At 35.1% G+C, this 24640-nt stretch overlaps 3 protein-coding genes across 14 annotated transcripts in view; 1 reads left to right on the top strand and 2 right to left on the bottom strand.

Moving 5' to 3' along the window:
* Nucleotides 1–24640, top strand: part of hhat (hedgehog acyltransferase) — a 106867-nt gene that overhangs the window by 61408 nt on the left and 20819 nt on the right. The window lies entirely within an intron of this gene.
* Nucleotides 3066–9058, bottom strand: LOC141378471 (uncharacterized). The gene is made up of 5 exons (XM_073927901.1): nucleotides 8918–9058; nucleotides 6411–6474; nucleotides 5347–6333; nucleotides 4875–5236; nucleotides 3066–3790 (listed from the first exon to the last, which is right to left on the bottom strand). Exons 2-4 carry the CDS (start codon nucleotides 6423–6425, stop codon nucleotides 5069–5071), a joined length of 1170 nt encoding a protein of 389 aa, XP_073784002.1. The 5' UTR covers nucleotides 6426–6474; nucleotides 8918–9058; the 3' UTR covers nucleotides 3066–3790; nucleotides 4875–5068.
* kcnh1a (potassium voltage-gated channel, subfamily H (eag-related), member 1a) overlaps nucleotides 12446–24640 on the bottom strand; it is a 93957-nt gene continuing 81762 nt past the window's right edge. For 5 of the 9 annotated variants that reach the window (XM_009293096.5, XM_009293098.5, XM_009293099.5 and 2 more), the window contains one exon: nucleotides 15028–17726. In XM_009293096.5, the coding sequence (XP_009291371.1) occupies nucleotides 16872–17726 (855 nt within the window). In that variant the 3' untranslated portion in view covers nucleotides 15028–16871. 9 annotated transcript variants of the gene reach the window in all.

Here is a 24640-nt window from a genome sequence, read left to right as displayed (position 1 = left end):
ACCATGCATGTCTTAACCTTATTTTAAGTGCAAATCAAGCCATGCTTTTGTCGTATTTGATCAAATCAGTCACGATCAGATGGTCAAGTAAACCATGCTAGTATCTTAAGGGCTGTGCATTTCAGCTTCATCATCTCTCAATGAAAAAAAGTGCATTCTCTGAATATTAGGAGTCTTATTGCTGCGCTGCAGAGGCATGCAGTGACATCAGGGCTGCGTTTCTTTCTTATATTATGTCGATTACAGCATGTGTTTGGGGTTAAATGTTATATCTGGACTGTAGGAATAATCTGTGTGAAATGCAGCAGCAATGATTATTGCTTCTGAATAAGCTCAAGCTGATGCTTTACATTCCGGTTTACATGGATTTGCATGTCAGTATTGTTTTTCAGATGACTGAAACATTCATATGTCTTATTTAAAATGAGTTCAGGCTTTCTTTCTGAATGATAAAGCAATGCTGCTGGGTATAAATGCTAAACCTTTTTTTGTAATTTCTGCTCAGTATTTGGCATGTAAGCAAATGACCCATAATATTAAAGCTAATTAAGATGTCATTATTGTAAAACATGCTCTGAAGCATAAAATAACCTTAATGGGAGTTTTACCGTTTAATATTGCTCCTCTGGTGTCCTGCTGACAAGAGGAGATAATCATCTCTCAAGGGCAGAAAAATATATGATATATCATTTTAATACTTTTGCCTTACAAAATATTTAGACTTTACAATATGTACCTTTATTGTAACAGAAATAAATCTTTGTGTAGGAAAACATGACATGTGGTGCTTCTAGTCTTTCTTTCTCAAACTAAATATATTTTTCTTACATAACAGGTTATATTAAATGCACACTGCTTGGCAAATAAGAGAATAAAAATCTGTTTGCGTGCAAGCAAATACTTTACTTTGCAATAATTCAAATATTTCTGGCCTGTTATTCACTGTAAATATTGTAGAATTGTTCAATCCAGTAAGAAAAAAAACTATTTACATGTGCTTTCAATCTGCATTACATTAAAATAAGTTAAATCTTGAGTAATTTATTTAAACATACACTACTGGTCAAAAGTTTGGGGTCAGTAGGATTTTTAAATGTTTTAAAATAAGCTTATCTTGCTTACCAAGGCTGCATTTATTTAATCAAAAATGCTGTACAGATTGTACAATTGTGAAATATTATTGCACTATAAAATAACTGTTCAAAAGTAGTTTATCAATTAATTTAATAATTTATTCCAGCAATGTTATAGATAAATTTTCACTCTTCAGAGTCATTCGATCCTTCAGAAGTTACTCTAATATTATTTATTGTTATTTTTATTGTTACTATTATTATTATTATTATTATTATTATTATTACTTTCATCAATGATAATAGTAATAAAAGCAATAAAGACTGGAGTAATAATTTCATTTGAAACTACACTGTAAAAAAAAAATTGTTGAGAAAACAAAAAAAAATAAGGCAACTTGATGCAGTAAGAACTTTGAGTTGTCTCAACAACTGTTTTTAAGTTCTTCTCAGTAACAATATTTAGTTGAGCTAACATAATTTTCTTTGTTCATGCAATATTGATTATAGTATTGTACTAATAAAGATATTCTTGCCACATCAACTGAAGCAACAGTTACTGCTATTGAGTCAATTAATTTTTTTCTGTTTAGTGGATGTTTTTTTTCAAATTTGCAAAATACGTAATTAGTACTAGTTAGTATATCATTTTGTTTTAATCATTCTACTTACAAATGACAAACACAAACTTACTACTTCTTCAATTTATTTCCACTGAAAGCAACAGATAAACAAGCTTTACAACAGGAAATAGCACAAACATTTGTAAATATTTTAAGATGAAAAGTGCTTCAAATTACAAACTTTGCAGTATACAGACTTTTCTGCTAATTTGCAGACACATATGCTAGCTTTAACATTTTAACTGTAATAACAGCACAGAAATTAACAATTTAAACATTGCATTTAACACAAACTAAATTTGCTTTGAATGCTTTTATGCACAAATTATAAACAAAAGGGTTGATTTGGACACCAGTTTCCATAAACATTTAAACCAAAACAAAAGTTAAGTGCTTGGGTGTCTTGACAAAATCTAAATTTTAAAATGTAAACCTTTTAATTTTAAAACCTTTAACGGTAACTCTTCATAATAACTGCACACTACGAATCATTAGCAAAGCATTAACAAATAGTTAATTAATTATCTGTTAAGCATTAACTCTACATTATTAGACGTTAGTAAGCACTTTATAAATACAGCTACAAATGCTGTTATAAGCTCAAAATGTGCTTAATGATTGTATTTCATACTTTGCTTTTTATTAATTGTTCCTTACTGAATTCAGTATTGCATTATTTACAAACCATTTGTATTTAAGTGTAGCTGGTGGTTTTTAAGATTATTCAGCATGAGTTAGTAAATTATTAATGGAACTATTCAAATTAACAATTATGTATCTTATTATTCAGGCATATAGTAATGGTTACTATGTATGTTAATAAATGCTTTATTAACTCAACTTCATCCATTTTTGTGACCTAATCTAAAGTGAGAACTATTTTTGCTTTATAAATCTCTTATAAATGACAATTAAAAGCTGAGTATCAAATGAACAATAAATGTTTGCAATCTAATCTAAAAAAATAAAATTACTGTAAACTTTAAACATCGCTGAATAACAGAAATGTCAAAATACAATTAGCAATAAATACAACTGAATAAAATTGGATAAAACAATATATTATGATATAACATTTCAGTGTTATTTAGCAAAGTTTAAACTGTAAAGTAACTTCATTTTAGATAAGGTTGCAAATATTTTTTTTTTTCATTTGATAGTTTCATTTGTGTATCTTTAAATAAATAGAAATTAATTAAATAGTTCATGCTCTTTTTCCCTGTTCAGAATATAACTGAGCATTTAATTGTCAATTATAAGGGATTTATAAAGCATAAATAGTCCTCACTTTAGGTCACAAAACTGGATAAGGTAGAGTTAATAAAGCATTTATTAATATATAAATAAACTAATAGTATATGACTGAATAATAAGATATATGAACGTTATTTGAATAGTTTATTAATAATGTACTTTCACATTCTGAATGATCTGGAAAAAACCACCACCTATTCTTAAATAACTGGTTTGTAAATAATGCAATACTTATGTAATGAAAAAAAAATCATTAACAAAGTATGAAAATGCAATTAATTACAATTTAAGAATATAGCATTTGTGGCTGTATTTATAAAGTGCTTATTAATGCCTATTAGAGTTAATACTTAACAAATAATGAACTAACTATTTGCTAATGCTTAACAAATGATTCAGTGTGTAGTTATTATGAAGTGTTACCCATTTAACTGAACACAGTGCCTAAACTGTGGCTCTAATGAATCAGATTTAGTACTCAAATTGTACATTAGGTCTTTGTAACATCAGACCATTGACACAACACTGTTTACAGTATTAGTTTAACATCTTGTTTTTAAGAGAAAGCACACGTTGCGTACATCCAGTCCCAAGCTCCATGAAAACATTCTGAATTGTGTCAAAAGTGTACCTGAGTTCTTTGGGATAGGAAAAGTTGAGTGCATAAAGAAGGCCAAAGAGGTATGCTACAGCACTTGAGGTATCTGGAATGTCTTCCAAAACAACAACCTCTTCCAGTACAACAGCAATGTTCTGGATCACTGGTGATGCTGCCCGGGAGTCATCTTCCGTAACATAAAGAATGCCAACTGATACGCCCTTTGTTCCATCTTCAGTTTCCTGTGAAAACACAATAAGAATATTTGAGCATAGAAAGTCATTATAGTACTTTATCTACAAACAAGCAAGAGGTTATATTGCAAGTAGGGCTGTCATGCTTATGAAATTTAGGTGACGATTAATTGTCAAATAAAATATTTTGATTAATGGTGATTATAGATTTTAAAAATTTAGCAAGCACTTGTTTATTATTGGGCTATAACAACACACACATTTAAATAATTGTAATAAAGTTATTTATATATACAATTCAGTTAAAAATATATACTGTTATCTTTCAGAAATATGAACATTCTGTAAAAATAACAAACCAGCATAATACAATAACCATGCAAACTTAATTGCAGTTAAGCAAAATGACCAGTTACATCAAATAGTTATGATCATAAAACTGCTATGTAATGTGTAGTTTGTCTGTAGGAAGACATAGTGTTATAATTCAAATCATTAAGCAAAAGTGAATGTAACAATTAAACAGACAACATGTAAATAACAAGGAGCCCAGATCTACAAACACATAAATCATCAGGATTCATATGCAACATTAATGCAGTAATTGGACTTTAAATATTTTAAGTGATTTATTTTAAAATACTGTCATAAATGAATAAATAAATAAATGCTGATATGTTGTACTCTGAATACAACAGCTGCCATTTTGGTTGACAAGAATAACGTCTCAGACTCTTGGCACAACGCTAATTTTATGTAATAACAGACAAAGCAACAGTTTCTCTTGCATCTCTTTTACATGTTCTTTCCCTTAACTACCTGCATAAATCAGTGAGCAGGTCTAAACTGGTACTAATATAGAACCTGATATCAATCTTTTAAAAATAACAAGATACTTGTGAATCATGAAATTTACAAGACACGTTTATATGTAAATTTACTTCTTATACCTTAAGGTCAGAAGATTTGTAATTTCTGTTAATGATACCTAAATTAAACATTTTAACTCAGCTAATCAAAAGTTTTCATGAAAGCTCCAAATAGATTGGCACTCAACTTTTCAAGACACCAGCAATACAGAAGCAAGTTTGGACACTCATGCTTTAAACCGTTTAAAGTGTTTGATACCTACTTTACATTTCTTGAAAAGGTTAGTTTGTTTCTCTCGAAGAAACAAAGGCAGGCCCTCCAAAGCAGCAGTCCTTCTGTGATTAACAATTTCTGTTGTCTGCAAAAACATAAAAAAGATACAACCAAAAAGTCACAGAATGAAAACTGAAATATCATCAACTACAGAGATCAAAAACATGTAAATAATGAAAATTATTAACTTGCCCTTTCATCAAGTCTTTCCAGGAGCTCTTCCATTTCATGTCCAAACGCTCCTTTTCTGGCTCTGTATAATTTCAGAAGCTTTGGTGTGTACTTGTCAGTGGCTGCCATGAAGACTCCTAGTAGGTCTTTGTTGGTGATGCGGAAAAATTCCTCACAGATCTTTTTAAAACAAACCAACCAGATTTACAGCAATCAATTTTTTCTGTAAACAGAGCATCTTGCATTCTGTAAACTTAAAGCCTAATAAGAAAGAAAAAAATTATCTTTACCTGTTCTTGAAAAAAGAGTGCAGGCCACCTCTCCTGAACCTCTACAATCATTGGCTGCTCTTGGACCATTTCTTTTCTTCTAAGTGAAAATGTTAGTTCCATTTTTTCACTTATGGCTGCCATGTCTTTTCTTGCCTTTTTGGTTTCCTCTACCAAAAAAACTCTTTGCTCTTCAAGTGAAGTGTCAGTGTGGTTGCATGGATGTTCCGGTACATGATTGACTTCTCCACGTTTTGCCTTTTTCAGAGTGAAACTCCTCCGACCACTGGCATCATCGTTTCGCTTCCTGTTAACAATTACTTCATTGCAACCTGCCTCTCGCAACTTTGCCCTATAATTGTTTAGCTTGTTTTTGATGCTGATCAACCATCCCTCAAAACCCTTTCCTTTGCCAGGCTCCTTAAGGCAAGGATATTTTAAAACCAAAGCAGATGCAATGGATTCAATTTCCTGATTGTCAGGGTATGCCTTTATGTCAAAAACTGTCTGCACTATTTTGTCAAGAATCTCTATTTTTATGTCTCTAGTCACATCAATGCCTATTTTTGTTTTTTCAAATGCCTCGTTTCCTCGTCTTAGTTTTAGCTCCACATCAAATGACAGCGCTGGTATGGGGAATGGCGAGGGCCATTCTGAGGCAGTACGTAAATAGTTTTGCACAGAGCCTGAAGTGCTTGGCAAGGATTCTTCAGAGTCTAGACTAGCAGTATCAAGTGATGAAACTGATGGAAGGCTACTGCTTTCATAAGCTGATAACTTGCACCACTGAATATGCAAGACTGCTTTTCCACTGGGCAATTCTGAGATGTCAGACAGGTTGCAAAGTGCATTGCCAAAATCAGCATCCTCAAACTTAAGGGAAAACTGTCCTTGTAATTGTAGCTTCTCTTGAAGAATAGTGATGAGAGATTCCACTGATTCAGGCACTTCAGGAAGCTGGACTCGCCGGGCTTCAGTGGAGGAAATGATGACTCGTAGTAGCAAAGGCTGTAAATAAACAAGAAGCCAATTTTAATTACTAAATTTAAGCAATTAATAGATTAATTATTTAATGTGGTACATACCATTGTAAAGGACATTTAATGCTGCAAATAGGTCCTCAGGGTCACGAACACTTTTGATCCCACACTGTATGGAATTAATGGGTGATAGCCATTTAGGTCACCAGAGTCAAAGATAACCATGTCAGTATAGTGGCTTTCAACAAGTTCATAAGATCTCAAATGTTCTAAATACCAGGCAGAAACCCTTTTTGTTATAAAGAACACTTTGGCAGAATGGATCAACATGCTTTCTATTCTGAAGAACTCAGGCTGTCCATTGCAGTGTCCTGCTGATATGATCATGTTCTTGGCATATCTAGTCCCATGAAGACAAACGTCTCTGGACAGTGACACAGTGTGCAACTGTGGGAACTTTGTTTGTACAGCATGCCTCAGGGTTGCATCCAACAATGATATGCTAACCACATCCAACTTTTCAACATGCAAGTCTGACTTTAAAAGGCTTTGTGCATCCAAATGGTATGCAATCATCTGTTGATGTTTCATGGAAAGAGTGAGAAGTACATTTTTCATGTTGTGGGCATCACGTGCAACCTTCTTGAAGAAAGAGTGCTTAGACTCAAAGCGCATGGTCCACAAAGTCACTAAAGGTCCAAAACATTTAGTTAGTTCTGGGTAGTGTTCGATAAAGTGATGCTTAGGCTTTAATGCAAAGTCCGGAAAAGTGGAAGTAAGAAGCAAGCGGTGGTCAGAAAATTTAAATGACAAGTAACACAGAGTTTCATCAGAGAGACTGTTTGACAAAACAATCTCAACAATTTCTTTTAGGTCCATTAATATGTCCCATGATGGCTCATGCTCTGGGATACGATCCCCAATCATCAGAGGAAGTAAGCGCAATAACGTCCAATTTTCATGTCCATTTCCTCCGATTGATCCTTTAGCAAGACCTGTTTTTAGAATTGTCTTTGGTTTGTTGACCCTGTCAGAGTACTTGTAAGGAAATGTTCTAATGGAGTGATTTACTCCTTCAAGAGTAATGAAACCTTTGGAAATTAAGTCTCTGAGGCACAAAGATAACTCCACAGGGATGACCCCTTCAAAGAAATCATGTAAAATGTCCGGGGGAAATCCAGTTACAGGATGAAAGTATCTTAAGTGTTTGCTCAATGCACACTCACTCTTTATACCATTAACACTCTGAACAGCACTCTGCTTAAGCTGTTCTACAAATAAATCATGTTGATCCACAGTTCTCAAAGGAAAGTCGCACGGTTTTACAGTTGAAATCTGATCACGACTAATCAAACAGAATCGACAGAATTTTTCTACATTAAAATTTTCCTGAAAACCAGCAAGACCATGTGCTCCAAGATTATCGGCACACACACAGAATACAGTTGGCTTTATATAATGTCCTAACGCTTCCACAAACAAACCTTCATGCTCCAGAGATTTTAACTCTTTTATCAAAGGTTCAAGAAATTTGTCAAATCCAATTTTTTTAACATCAATACTTTTTCCTAAAACAGCTAACTGGATTGATGATAAAGTAGATCTTAAATTTGCAGGTAAATTTAAGAACACCCAGTACACAGCAGTGATTTTATGGATTTTTCGAGATGTCCCAAGAGGGTTGCAAATTTCAAACTCATCCACATAAAAGGCTAAACTTAGTTTAACATCATCTTCTGTAACAAATCCACTTTCCCTGTAGTACTTTCCATCTTGAAATGAGCTGTATTGTCCAGGGAGATGTTTATGTGTAAATTCAATGTTATTTAAAAAGCTGTCTTGATTTAACAAGGTTTCAAGCAACCGAATGACTGGAACATGAACAAACACTTCTTTATGAGAATGCTCATAAAAATATTCAGTAGGTTCGATTACAAAAAAGTTCCTTTTGAAATATTGATTTCGTTTCTAGTCAGTAGACAAAGTGCCCTTTTCAGAAATTGATGCAAAAAGTGGATTTGTTAGAAAAACAGAATCTGCAATTTCTTTGATTACAACACTTTCAATGTTAATATTGTGCTTTGTTACAATTGTTTCTATTGTATGAAGTGCATGAGATTTTGAGAACAACAAAATACTTTTAAGTTCCTCAAAAATTGTCTGAGTAGCACTTTTTGAGACATGCAAAACAGTTTGCATACACAATAAAAGTGAGGCGATCTTGCGTTCAAGTGTATGAACATTTACATCTTCAACAGACTCTATTATATCCTCTTCATCAAATTCACTTATATTCTGTGTTGTACAAAGAACTTCTGAGACTCCGAGACTATCTGAAACTATCTGAGACTGTCTGTCACTTAAAGTTTGATTTCTATGATTCCTGCTTCTATGCGAGCTAAAGGTTGGGCGGTTGTTTGTTTTAAATCCACATCCTTTAAAGGGACACTGAATTGTTTCTTTACGTTTCAGATGATTTTGTAGGTGAAGAAAAAATCTTTTTTCAGTACAAATCTCATGAAATTCACATAGTCCACAATTAAAAGTTGAAAGATCTCGACTGACTCTATCAGTGTTGTGGTGTGATTTAGATAAGTGGGATCGTAAAGCACCTGCAGTTTTAAAAGCACAAACACACTCCGTGTAAAGACAGGGCCAGTTGGAAATTCTATGATGATGTAGCTGATAGTGCTTCAGAAGGACATCTTCACTTGAAGTGCTGAATTTGCAGTTTTTACACTGCATGAAGTCTTGAGATCATCCTGAAAACAGAAAGAATCAGTTATAACCTTGTATTGTTAAATCACAACTTTAAATAAAATATAATTCTTACAAAAATATATTTGAAAAAGCTTCACATTTAAAAGTTTTAAACATTTTTCAAGTTTATGCCCCCATATTTTAACATGAAACATGTTTGGGAGCAGACAATGATATTAATATCAATATATGATTTTGATGTATACAGGAGTCCACAAATAATGTAATATAGTTAGTAATAATAATATATGCTTTGAAATTAAGACTATTTTAAACCTAATATGAACTATTTATATTAATTTGACAGGATTAAATAACATTTTGGGCAATATTTTATAAATAAAAAAATATAAACTACATTTACATATTACTTTATCTAATATAATCTGAATATCCGTGCTTTATATATGTGTCACAAAATCTTTAATAACAATAAAACAAATCTTTTTTTCAAGTCATTTCCATCAATTTGCCAAAATATTATTAAAATGATACAGGTTATTCCAAACGCATCTACAATTAGCCCAGACGTTGATCACAGTAAGTTACAAACAAGTCATAACTTGAATGCTATAAGAAAAAGAAAATAATCCTTTGTTTACCTAGTCTTTTGTCTATGATTATGTGAGCTCAGCTCTTCTGACAGGTCTTCAAATTTGAGGTGTTCGTCTACGTCACACAGACAGACCCATATAAGCTTAACCAAAGCACAGTCTGAACCGAAAGGAGCCATTAGTTCACCTTTCGAGTCATCTGGTTTTTGACTCGTTCGTTCATCACGTGACAGCATGTAAAGAGAGATGACTCAACGCCGAGGACTCGAAAGATAATTTAAAAAGATTTCCGGCTCTGATTGCATATCATTGCCTAATGTCTTTAAAGTGATGAACGAATGACTCAAACCAGATAGAGGACTCGATAAATGAACTAATATTTTCCTCCAACTGCACAAATGTGCGCATGCGCGAGTGAACAAATCGCTCCCAGAGAGGACTCGTCGTTCTCGAGTCATACAAAAGATTCTTTCAAAATGAACGAATCGTTCAAGAACGACCCATCACTAGGCGGTGCACACACGGAGAGAAGCACGTAAAATGAGAAAAATGTGAAAACTCGCCAGAGAAATGAAAACGTTTCACCTTAAAACAAACAAAACCTCTGAACTCCCTAACGTAAATGTGTTAATACTATGGTCCCATATTTGCCATCTTTTATCAGTGATTAACAGTTAAGCATAATGATGTCATTTTAGTGTTAACATGAAACATTTTAAACTTAAACGGCACAGAAAAGCAGTTTCCGTTTTTTTCCAAGTAATGCGGCACAAGCTTCACTGGCGTTAGGCTAACGACAACCGTGCCGACCTCACGGTCCTCCGCCCTCTCGAAGGTGCGGGCGTGGGCGGGAAGGATGTCGCGCGGGGTCTCCATGCCTCCCTGAGCGATTGACTCTGCCTAAATCCGCCACTTATGTCATGAATACACGGAAACATTTATGAGTTTGGACTTAGCTGAAACTATAGGCCACAATTATTACCAACTGCTTTTGAAACTTAAGCATATGCAATAATTCTCGTCGCTAAAAACAAACCGTCAGGTTGTGAATATAGTAAAATTCATTGCATGCATAGAATTAGTGTTAATAAATGTTGTTACTCACCTCATCAGGAACAAGTTAATGTTTAGTTCCTCGAAGAGTCGAAAATATGCGTGAAGTCCGATATGGCACCAAGACAAAATGGAGATGAGGAGCGAAACGAATGGTCAATATGGGGGAGGGTTGGCGCCGTTTTCAAACGTTGCGTCACGCATGCGCAATTTATTTAAATATCAACATACCTGTTCAACACAAAAATGTATGTCCAGAAAACTCTGGTAAACATGTAGACATAACATTTTAGCGAATATTATTGACATAACATATATTTCTATGTAGATCAGTAGTTATTCACAATTCTTAGTATATATGACAGAAAAAGTACAGTGTGCTGAACAAATTGAGATTTTATTTTTTACAGTGTACATACAATAAAAAAGCAATTATTTTAAATTTTAATAAATATTTAACAATTTTTTTTATTTAATAAATGTCGCCTTGATGAACAGAATAATAAAAAACATGGGGGAAAAAAGGTAGTGTACATTGTCATGGTCATATACTTTTTAGCATCATTAAAATATTTATTGCCATAACATAACCAAAAACACATATTAATCGCTGCACTTAAAATCTAGTCATAGACTCTAAAGTGTCTGCTTGCCTGCAAACAGTTGTTTCCTTATTATTATTATCACTGTGGCCATGCAGTGTGTGATATTCTGTATGATATGACCTTGGCTTTGTTTTGGTTTTGAGTCATTCTTCTGGCCTCTCATCTCTGTGTGTGTCTCCGCTCTCAGTTAGCAGAGAAGCAGGTCACAGTGAGGTGATTCTGACCTCAGCACAACTCCTGTGGACCTGATAATGACCTCTCTAAACTGAGAACATCACACAGCATGCTAACATGTGGCTTAAACACATTATGTTCATTCCCAACACACACAGCATGCTTATCAGGTTGCTTTCAATAACGAGAACCTGGATGATTTAAACATCTTATATATATATATTATAATGCCGTCAGGTGATTAATAGCATCCAAAATAAAAGTTCATATTTACAAGAAATGTATCTACACTGTGTAGGGCTGCACGAAATTGGTAAAAAATCTCAATATTTAAATTTTCAGCAACAGCATATTTATTGCATTATGAATACCTTTCATGGTTTGAATAGGTCTTTTTGACAGTTGTCTGCTGGGGAGTCTAAATGTGTTTAGGTATTGAAATTGAATCATCACAGTGCTAAAGTTTTCTTGTTTCTAGTCCAAATACCAAAAATGTTCTTAGATCAAGTATTAATATAGTTTTATTTTCACCTTCAGAAAAAATATGTGTAAATTAAGAGTGTTTCCTTAAAATAAGCACAATTCTCTGCCAATGGGATAAGTATAATAATCTTCTTTTCAGTTTGAATTCAGTTAAATTCCATATAAATGATTTATTACAATTAATCATTATCACACTTTTCAACATTATAATTTTTTTGCAGCTAAACTTTTTAAACTCCCTTGAAATGGTGTAAAAACGCATGCAAATGGTAGTTTCACTCTAATATGGTTAAACTTAGTAATGATGCAACAAATCACATGTAATCTGTAGCTCCTGATCAACTAACTGAAACTCAACATTGCATATCCTGCGATGTGACTATTGCAGATGTGCACATTGCGATATTGATGCTGAAATATAATGTGCAGCCCTAGTACTGTGTGTATAATACAAGTTATATAGAAAATAAATATATATGTAAATATGTTATTTTTGTATATTTTTTATTTTATGTATTGTATGTTTGTGTATATACACACAAATATATACAGTACACATGTACATATTATGTACATACAAACATTTATCTTGGATGCAATTAATCAAGATATAGTACTCGATATATAACATATAGTATATGTTTTATATAGTGCTTGCTTATAGTGTTATAGATGAAGATAGTCTGGTTTGGTGGCGTTGTGAATAGAGGGGCTAAAAGCATGAGCCTCGCTCTGTTCCCCTCTGGACCTCATTATGGAAATCAAGGTGGAGTTGATATGGGGGAGGATGCTGGAAAAGAGAGGCAAATAAACAGCTATTTATATCTTGGCTCTGTGATTAACAGATTAACTCCTAACTTGCATTAGGAGCTTTATATAATATAATAAAAAGGGGAGACTGGGACTAGCTGTTCAATGTTTCTTAATGTTGTTTTAGCTTTTACATTTTTTTTTATAAAAAAAAAAAATGTAATAAAATAAACGGCAAATGGACCGGACAAAAAGAAACATTCCATATGGATCACAGTGGAAACCTGTTTTTTTTTTTTTTTTTTTTTTTTTTTTTTTTTTTTAAAAGCATTTTTAAGACTATTGACATCAAGACCCAGTCACCCCTGTTGAAAAAGCCAAGAGTTTGTTTTTTGTTTTTAATTGAACACATGATAACAGGGCTGGTGGAAAAATAATGCCACATCTGCAGCAGTGAATATATAAAAAAATCCAGGAAAGGGGTCAGAATATTCTCAGCTCTCTGACCATCACCTCTCTGCATTCCTGAGATTTGTTGTGTTTTTCGATGTTTGTTGTGATGGTGAAATGTTCTTGTAAGGATGTGGTCACATTATCAGTTACTCTGATAGAATGAAGCAGTCAGGTTCATTCACATTCCCCATACAGACTTTGATATTGCCAATAATTCTTAAAGGGATAGTTCAACCAAAAATAAACAGTAAATCATTCACTCATGTGGCTTTAAACCTTTATGGGTTTCTTTCTTCTGTTGAACACAAAACAGATATTTTGACGAATGCTGTTTGGTTATCATAGTTAATAAAACAAAGGGCAAAGAAACCACAATTGAAAAAACATTTTCGTTAACTTAAATAAAAATAAAACAAGTTTTTAAAACTAGAACTGAAACTGTATTGTATACAAAACTAACTTTAACTAAAATTATAGCAAAAACACCCTTCATTTTCGTCTTTGTAAATGTAATTAATACATACTGTAAGCCTTTTAGGAGTAAATCTTAAATACGACACGAGCATACATTTAAAAGTATTCATTTAACACAGTAGTGTTCAATAATGGGTTTTATTTCTGTTTTAGTGATTGCGAATGGTTCTTTTTAAACAGATCTTCTAAGTTAAACTAATTCACCTAATCGAGCTGAATCATTTGAAACGATTCGCGCCTCCAGTACCGTTAAGCACATCCATAAATAACTTACAGATTGTGAATCAAACACAAACAGTACACGACAGCCTGCTGTGACTGAACTAAACTTGAACGACTGCAGCACTGGTAAACCGAGGGCTTAAATGAGAAGATCTGGGGAAACGTAAGTTTATTTCATAACAGAAAATCCTAATGGTAAGATAAGTGAATCATGCCTCAATTGGGTTGCAAAACATAATTGTAAATTTAGGTCACATTGATATTTTAACTGACTGAAATTATGGTTATTGACAACATATTTTTGATAAGTTGAGTCCAAACATGGGAAGATTGTTGCAAAAGATCCGGTTCACGTTAAAGATCCGAACTTCCCATCAGTGTAGCTACCTAACCTCAGAAGCAGCCTTGCACACATACAGTATCTTGTGGGCTGTGTATTTGAATTTAAGGATGGGTAGGTGGTAGTGGTAGATGGTAGATGGTAGTGTTCTTTTGTCAAAATTAAAATGTAGCATATCTTTGGTTGAGTTTTTATTATACAACAACAAACAAGCTAAAATTAATAAAACTAGTAAATCTTCCTCTAAAAACAAACTAAAACTAACTGAATTTGAAAACAAAAAGTCAAAATGAAATAAAAACTAAAAACAAATGAAAAATGTAAAATGTAAAGCTATTATGACCTTGTCTTGGACCACATTAACTTTTCATGGAAATAAATGGGTGTCAGCTACCAAAATGTTTATTTTTAAATATCTTCATTTAAAAAGGTTTTAAAGAAGTAAAATTTGAGTAAACTACAGAGTTTTGGGTGAACTAGCCCTTCAGTGACAGTCAGGCATTGTTAATCAGTTGTAGATTATTTTGTTAAACACACCTGTCTTTATTTTTGAACAGAATCACATTTAATATTAGAACTTGTGAAAAAGCCAAGCAAAATAGCTTCAAATGTCTGTTTTTGACAACAGACATTTTCACCAAAATTCCTCTAATGTGACCACACCTTAACTGTTATGATAAACTGTGATTTATGACCAAAAATCGTGTGTATTGATTACATCCATCATTTCATTTAGAAAAAAACACAGCTACAATGCACTACAGGTCTGAATTATAACAATAATAGTGTGCCAACGGTAATATGTATGTGCTTTCTGGAAGACCCAATCATTACTAAAGAATCAACATACGTCCTTTCATTTCACTAATTCTTTCATTTGTTATAATATAAAACTGCAATCCAGCAAGTCACTGATGAACTTGTCTGAATATGCTTGATGTAGACCAGAGGAGATGAAGATCCTTTCACATGACTTGCTTCAACATCTACGGTACCAATGCATTAAACATCATGCTACAGCATTACCTCTGATGCACAGATCACGCACTGTAACACAATGCTTAAAATATCAAAGGAATATCTACATAAGGTTTAAGGGCAGAGGCAATGGGCACATTTTTGAGTATATAGACCATTTTGAAGCATGTAAACAACAACAATGGTCCCAAGGCATTTCCTGTTTTACATTTTTAATTCCCATAGCTTTCGAGAATCCAAAAAGAGCCACATATTGGAAAAGAATGTTATGATAGCAGTTTTAACATTAAGTTATGACTGAATTGCCTCTTGTTACAGTTATGAAATAGTTTAAAAACAAACAGGAAATGTTCACGGCCAATGACATGACCTCATTGAAATGGTCTATTTATAGAAAAAAAATATTTGATATGTTAGAATAACTGTAGTAATGAAAGTTTTGCTTTTGCCCTTTTTTGTTCACTCTTATATTGGACCAGGCTAAAAATGTTTATAGGGATATACCAATGTAAATTTTCTGATGGCTAATGATAAAAGCCATAAACACTATGACTAATAACTGATAATGATAAATATTAAATGCTTTATGTATAAATTACAAAAAAATACTAAAAACAAAAGCATATTATAAATAGTAAATGTGAAGTTAGGCATCACACATAACGGACACTATGAAAAAAAATCATTTAGAAATTTGCTACAGAATGCAATTAACAGTCTTGTTAAATATGTGTTCTTTTAAAGATCAAGTGAGCATTAAAGGACAGCCAATGTTACCTAAACAAAAAGCTAAATATACTGTACAATATTCAGTGTTGGCTGATATGTGTAGAAAAAAAAACGCAATAATATCCTACAATGATAACATTCCTAAACATCTGTTAAACCACTGTAGTCTGATATTATTTTTTATTTTGGTGAGAGATGCATTGACGCAAGTCATGGAAAAGGGTCTTAACAGCTGTTACACTATAAAACCCCTACAGAGCTCATTAGTTTCTCCTGTAACATGTACAACTCTTGGGATAGTAGTTGATTTGTCATTGTACAAACACATTTGTCTAAAGTGATTCACCGAAGCTGTCTAGGGTTTCCGTGGTTTCTGGAATACTCTTGTGTTCTTCAATCTTTCGTCTAGCAGCTCAAATCCACACCGCCCTATATCTGCGCAAGACGCGTAGCTCTGATTCCTGAAAAAGGCTCATATTCGGCGTTGAGTTAACCAGCAGGACGGTGCAGAAAAGATGTCCACACCAGAAAAAGTGCAGAGCATAAACAGCAGTGTGTGTGATAGAGTGAAAGAGAGAGGGGAAGACTTGCTACATGAGTTGGATCTTGAAGGGTCCGCACTTGCATTTGGGGATGGCGCATTGCCATGACAACCATCAGTCAGAGTGGGCCCTGCGGCAAGAGCTCTCACTGTCTGTCAGCCTCGCAGGACTAAAACAGGGAGCAGTTCCACACAGAGTCTCCGCGTGACAACCAACACGCCATCACTTTGGTATCGCAGATGCTCTGCCTTGGGATAAGACATCCTCTCCTTCTTTCCAGTGTCTTATTCCATCCTTTCCCTCACTCATTCTCTCTTTCTCACACAGACAAAGTCTGTCATGCTTTTTGCTGGCACAGATGTCAGAAGTGGTTCCATTTCTTCTTCTCTTCTCAGAGGAAGTCTCAATAGTTTCCCTTTTCAAGAAGAAATATTCTTACCTCATTTTCTTCAAGGGAACATGTCCTCCTTGTCTGTGTCTGGCGATGTTGGCCGTGAGATCTGGAAGAGCGACATGGGTGAGGTTGGAGACTTTCTGTTTCGCAACAACCTCAGCACCTCAGCGACCTGCGCCTCCAGCGCAACCATTCGGTTCCCGAGCGCCGACAGTTCTTCTTTGAGTTCAGTGCGGAGCTCCAAGAGCGAGGCTTGCAGCGTGTGTTCGGGAATGGTTGGAATGGGTGGGATTGGGGGAGATTTTCCATCGGGCTGGACTGGACTGCGGTCCACAGGGGTGCGGATACCACCCTCATCCAGCCGTAGGTCACTTTTGGTAATGCCGCTATCACAGGAGTCTGTCTTCTTGAGTCCGCTAGGCTCTGAAGTCTTTGCGGAGCTACTCCGCTCAGGGAGAGTCTCCATGGATTCAGCTTTAGGAACGTTTCCCCAGCTCTCAGGCTTTGCCACGCTCTCCCTGAACCTTGCCCATCCTCGTGCACGTGGTTCAGACATGCGGGAGGCATTTGGGGCAGGGGCACTAAGCTTCGCCTGGTCGAATGGACCTAGGGTGCGGTTTTTGATGAGGTGGGATGGGATGGGTGTAGCTGGACTCTCTGTCACAGTAACGATGCTTGTGGTGGCAATCACATCTTGGCTGATGACTTCATTGTGGATTTGACCCTTCTCAAGATCAGAGTCTTCAGAATTAGGCCGTACAGCAGCAAGACGGGCTTCCTTCTGCTGGCGGAAACGCTGGAAGAGACGGCGAACGGGATGATCTGGGGGGAGATTCAGAGGGGCCTCGTTCTTCCTCCTCAGCCTCTCTTCTTCCTCACGCTTCACATCACTGATCTTTCTGAACACAAGCTGAAAGACACATAGAGTTAGTTGAACAGGGACAAGCAGTTGGATGACCATTGAACATGCACATCAAATATTTTGCTACAGAATATTTTAATATGTAAAAAGGCACATAACTGCATTCAGAAGAGGCTTTTATTCAAAGCCCACTTATATTACATCTCTAAACATTCTCAGTCTAAACATTTTTAAGCTCTGGCGTTTACTGCCTATTCAAATTCATGTTCTTGGTGTTGCTAACAACCTGCTCTACTTTTTTTTTTTTAATGGAACATAAGATAACTTCTAAAAATATTAAACTATATTATAATGTAAGACAATAAGCTCATTTGTAAATGTTTCTTTCACTGCTATTTTTGTCTCACTGACTATCTTTCGGCTGAGTCCCTGAATTATCAGGGGTCGCCACAGGGGAATGAACCGCAAATTTCTCTGGCATATGTTTTATGCCATGGATGTCATAGATGCCCTTCCAGCGGCCACTCAACACAGGGAAACATCCATACACTCTTTCATTCATACACACGCACTCATACATTATGGCCAGTTTTGTTTATACCACATGGACTGTGAGGGAAACTGGAGCACCTTAGAAAACCCACGCAAACACGGGGAGAACATGCCAACTCCACACAGAAATTCTTTTTGTGAGGTAGCAGTGCTAACCAATATGGCTGTGAGATTTGGGGAAAATATCTAACTGCAATTTATTTTATTTTTATTTTATTTGTGATTTAATTTTATAATCAAGCTTCAGCTCGATATTCAGTATCAAAGCTTCTTACTGCTAAAATGCAGTGAGTGTTATTAAAAAAAGGAACTAAAAAGATATTACATTACTCCAACATTTATTCATATTTGTTTATAAATATTCAGAAATTTAACACTTATTTTTTCTCTTGAGCAAACCGATTTCGATTAATCGTACAGCTCTACTAACCACTGAGTCAACGTGCCACCCATATTTTTTTCTAAACAGTAAAAGTCAGTTTAAAACAAAAACAAACCAAATAAATAAATTCATACATACATACAGACATTTTTACAAACAGACTTTGTGTTCCATACAACAAATTGCATCATAGATATGAATAGATTGATAGACATTTTAAAATTCTGATATTGTAACGGCCCTTCATACCATAAATTCTAAAAAGCAATATGAATTGTGGTCTGTCACTTCATACAAAATAAAAAAAATGCTTCAAAGATGATTCGTTTGAATTACAAAAATGTTAACTAAAGTTAGGTAGTTGTAAACAATTTATTTGTGCTGAATTCAAACAAACAAATTAAGTTAAACACTTCTAAATTTAATTTGTTTGTTTAAATTCAGTGGGTGTCACGGTGGTGCAGTGGGTAACATGATTGCCTCACAGCAAGAAGGTTGCTGGGTCAGTTGGCATTTCAGTGTGGAGTTTGCATGTTCTCCCTGTCCCTGTGTTCGCATGGGTGTCCTCCGGGTGCTCCGGTTTCCCCCACAGTCCAAAGACATGTGGTATAGGTGAATTGAATAAGCTAAATGGGCATGTGTTAATGCAAGAGTATGGGTGTTTTCCAGTGTTAGGTTGCAGCTGGAAGGGCATCTGCATATGCTGGATAAGTTGGTGGTTCATTCCACTGTGGCCACCCCTTATTAATAGCAGCCCTTCATACCATAAATTCCAATAAACAATATGAATTAGGGCCTGTCTAAAAAGATAGCCTCTTCCAGTTGTGAACTTTCTTCTATTCAAAACCTGGCTTTGCAATATTATGCAATGCATGTATATAATTCAGCAATATAATTACAACCACTTCAAGTTTCTCTTTTATAGTAAGGTTACACTTACTGTCCTGGAGATTCTGTGTTCAGTGTCGTGAATTTTGCAACATGTTCTGCATTCTGACTTATTTATTGGCGCTCATGTATATTTCAGAATTGTAGGCTTTTATTGAGCAGATTTCTAAAGTCAAGCCACTGCTGACTGAGTGTCTGTTTGTGGGTCTGGAGAGAGAAAATTTAGGCTTTACCTGTTCAGAGTATATTCAAGGTGTATTTACCGTACACAGGAATGCATATAAAGCATATACTGCCATTTAGTTTTGATCAGTCTGGACATTTGAAGAGATTAACAATGATCATCACTGAAAAAGCTTATTAAAATAAAGATTTCCTGTGTGCGCGTGTGTGTCTGTCTGTGCATACGGAGACAGTTTGTTCCTGTCACTATTGCAAGTTGGCTGTTGTATTTGTATGACTCCATCTTCAATATGTTAATATTCATATTGATGTCCTGAATATTCATTAGGAGGGACAGGGCGCCCAAGCATCTGTACCGCCAATCTGTCTGTGAAATTAGTGGGAGCAGAACAACACAAACATGCTCTCCTCTCATTTTGAGTAGGATAGTGCAATGGACTTATTCTTGATTTGTGCAGTAACAATTAGCTGTTTTCTTTGGCTTTGATTTGTCTGTGCATTTATTGTTGTTTTCATTTGAATTCGTCTGGTATTTTCCAGCTGATAAAGGTTGAAGGCTGCAATCTCATATCCACAGTGAAGGCTTTGTAAAGACTGTGTAAATGTTGTGTGAACAGGCCGTCAGAAGGTGTTTGTGAAAAGTTCAGATGTAGCTTTGGGGGGTTGAAAGTCATCCTTTTCGCAGACAGGGGACAGATTCTTGCTTTCAAAACACATCAAAAACACACACACACACACACACACACACTTTTTGATGAAATAACACCACGTATGTGGTATCAAAATCTGTCTAAAGTGCTTCAGTCAAAAGTGGTCAGGTGTGACGCATGGCTTTTTGCAATGTCTTTAGTGACTTCACAGCCTTCACAATCTCCCAAATTTGATTTTCAATATTATAATTTGACTTTATATTCCCTAATGTTGTTTTTTTATAATGTTGTTTCATTTTATATCCTAAAAATTATATATTTTTTGTGTGACTTTACATGATTGTTATACAACTTTTGGATATACAACTTATACAACAGTCATAGCTCTTAAATTCCATTGACTTCGGGCCTTACGATGTTACTTTTTAAAAAGTTACATTTATATCTTCTGTTTTGACTTTATATTTTTATATATTCTTTAAAGTCCCTGTAAAGTGGTTTGAAATGTGTATTTTTATTGCATGTTTGTTGTAACAGGAAGACAGGAAATGGCATAAAAAAGCTCCTCCCTATTTTATATCCTTCCTATTTTTTACACTACATTTTTGCCAGTCAGAGCTGTTGAGCAAATGCACATTAGACTCTTGACAGCTTTTTGCATAATTCAAATGGGTCTGCTATGTTTTGTGGTCTTCTGTGGAGTGTTTGTATTCCAATATACATTCACCGGCCACTTTATTAGGTACAGTGCAACTGTTTGTTTACACAAATTTCCTATAAGCCAATGACATGGCAGCAACTTAATGCATTTAGTCATGTAGACATGATCAAGACAGTGTGCTGCAGTTCAAACGGAGCATCAGAATGGGGAAGAAAGGTGATTTAAGTGACTTTGAACAAAACATGGTTGTTTGTGCCAGACGGGTCTAAGTATTTCAGAAACTGCTGATCTACTGGGATTTTCATACACAACCATCTCTAGGGTTTACAGAGAATGGTCAGAAAAAAGAGAAAATATTTAGTGAGCAGCAGTTCTATGGGCGCAAATGCCTTGTTGATGCCAGAGGTCAGAGGAGAATGGCCGGACTGGTTCGAGCTGATAGAAAGGCAAAACTAACTCAAATAACCACTCGTTACAACCGAGGTATGCAGATGAGCATCTCTGAACGCACAACACGTCTAACCTTGAGGCAGATGGGCTACAGCAGCAAAAGACCACACCAGGTGCCACTCCTTTCAGCTGAGAACAGGAAACTAAGGCTACAGTTTGCACAGGCTCACCAAAATTAGACAATAGAAGACTGGAAAAACATTGCCTCGTCTGATGAGTCTCGATTTCTGTTGTAACATTCAGATGGTAGAGTCAGAATTTGGCATCAACAACATGAAAGCATGCATCCATCCTGTCTTGAATCAAGGGTTCAGGCTGGTGGTGATGGTGTAACCGTGTGAGGGATATTTTCTTGCCACACAAATTATCTCAGACTGGTTTCTGTTACATGACAATCGGTTCACTGCACTCAAATGACCTCCACAGTCACCAGAACTCAATCCAATAGAGCACCTTTGGGATGGGGTGGAACGGGACATTCGCATCATGGATGTGCAGCCGACAAACCTGCAGCAACTGCGTGATGCTATTATGTCAATATGGACCAACATCTCTGACGAATCTGAGCACCTTCTTGAATCTATTCCACAATTGATTAAGGCAGATCTGAAGGCAAAAGGCAAAAAAAATTGTAGTACAATTCACCAAATAAAAATGGACACTATGTAAGAGATTTAAATTTGAATTTCCTAGTTTCCTGTATTTGTAATGTATTTTTGTCCCTTTGGGCTTTCTGTAGAGAGGTGCTGCACATTGCCATTTTCAAAACGGAGAATAGGGAGTTCAGATCAACACAGCTTGGCTTGGTTTACTATTTTCTCATATGTACAAGTGTTTATCCAAACCCTCAATTTGAACACTCGTATCTCGTAGGGGGCGGGGCGTTTCAAGTAGTAGAGAGCATGTTTATATATTCTAATTTTGTCACTGTTTTGAGAACAGTAGCTTTTAGATAACCTTAAGATTAAAGATTAAAATATTGTTGTTCAAAACTATAATACAATTAAATGAAATCAATTTTATTTGATATCTGTAATGGAAACATGCTTCAATATTATTCTAACCTGCCCTCCAATACAGTAACTTTTTTCTTTCAACAAGCTAAAATAACAGCACGGCTCTGAGTTCTGTGTTGTCAGAAAAAAATTTTGTTGTCAATTTCCAAAAGAGTTCAGTCAAATGTTAAAAATGACAAATTCCAGCATCCCAAAAACAATTGGAGAGTGTTCCCTTTATTAGATAAATCTAGCCGCAAGCAATTGCAGAAAGAATTGACTATGGTAAAAAATGCACACAATCATAAAATCCCATTCTTCCCAATTCTAGAGTTAGACACCACATAATGATTCTTAAGCGGTGTGTATTAGTGGGAGAAACAGAGCGTATTAAGCATTTCCCCATGATGTCTCACACAAAATTGGTTCATTTGGGCTTTAATGTGCTCAGATTTGTCATATTGCCACTTTCCATCTGAATGCAATGTTTCTTTGTAATTGAACTCTAAATAACTCATCGTGTTTGGCAGCAGGTGGAGAAATATATCACCGCTGCTTCCTTCGAGAAAGAATCCAGGCCGAAGGAGAGAACTGAATAAAATCAGTCAGACAGATAGACAGCCTTGGTAGATTGTGCTTCTGAATGACGTCAAGGGTCTTGCTTCTGTTAGCGTTACAGATATGATGGACAGTAATGACCACACCGCTGGCCTCCCATTCAGACTTTCCCATCCTGGGCACGGACACACAGACACACACACATGCCCTGCCACTATCCGTAAATAAATCCACCCCTATAGCCATCATCCATATTTCTGAGCACACAGAAACCCAAACTAACGTATGTTGACAGCTATAGCAGAGACGTACTGATCATATATGTCACACTTGAAAGTGTGTATTTATCCATAGACAGGGTTCCCACTCTTTTATGGACACCAGATTCAAGGACTTTTTAAAGCATCATTCATTTTTAAACCTCTGTTATACATACCCCAGCATATGTAGCGTCGTTAAAGTCCTTGCTGTACTTAACTTACACTTAATATTTACAATAAAATGTAAAAATTTTTGTATCATTTTAAGGTTTCTGATATATCAAATGTGCATTATGTCATTGTTATTGTAAAATATTTAAATGTAAGTTGTTGTTTTTTTAATTAAGAAATGTTTCAACAGTGAAATTGTTAAATTAACACCATAATTGTTTTTTCAAATTTAATTCAGCCACTTTTAAGGATCTATGTTTGTTTTTTAGTACTTTCCAGGCCTTGAATCCATCTGAACTTCAAAGTATTTCAAGTGATCTCCAGATCTGATCACATGGGCCTAATCACACGGTTTCAGACACGTTACCTTCCGATCAGGACTCAAATATATATAAAGTAAATTTTCACAGTATGTCTGTTAATGTTTTTTTTTCTGGAGAAAGTATTATTTATTTTATTTCAGCTATAATAAAAGCAGTTATTAATTTTTTTTATAACCATTTTAAGGTCACAATTATTAGCCTCTTTAATTTTTTTTCGATTGTCTACAGAACAAACTACGCCATACAATAATTTACCTAATTACCCTAACCTGCCTAGTTAGCCTAATTAACCCAGTTAAGCCTTCCAATGTCACTTTAAGCTGTATAGAAGTGTCTTGAAAAATATCTAGTCAAATATTATTTACTGTCATCATAGCAATGATAAAATACATCAGTTAATAGAAATGAGTAATTAAAACTATTATGTTTAGAAATGTGTTGAAAAAATCCTCTCTCGGTTAAACAGAAATTGGGGGAAAAAACAGGCGGGCTAATAATTCAGGGGGGCTAATAATTCTGACTTCAACTGTATATTCTCATTACTCTTCAACACATCGATAGTTACAGTATGCAGTGGCACAAAACTTTTTCTTAACTTCGCACAGAAACAGCAACGCGTGCAACATGACATCACTTTGATGTAGAGATGCTGTTGGTTAAATGCCGTCAAAGTAGAAGCTTGAAGCAGAAAGCGCAAGTATGTCTGCGGTCTGGAGGTATTATAAAGTTGATTATGACAACATTGCCAAACATAGCAAACTGTGAGATATGTAAACTTGGGATTGCCTGCCGGGTATTTTATTTTGAGGTGCTATTTGTTTATATATTACATTTTTTTTTATATTTACTGTTGCACTAAAGTAATAAAAAGAAAATAATTGATCATTAT

This window comes from Danio rerio, chromosome 17, assembly GCF_049306965.1.
Source record: "Danio rerio strain Tuebingen ecotype United States chromosome 17, GRCz12tu, whole genome shotgun sequence".
Lineage (NCBI taxonomy): Eukaryota > Metazoa > Chordata > Actinopteri > Cypriniformes > Danionidae > Danio > Danio rerio.
This window is presented reverse-complemented; position numbering and strand designations above follow the sequence as displayed.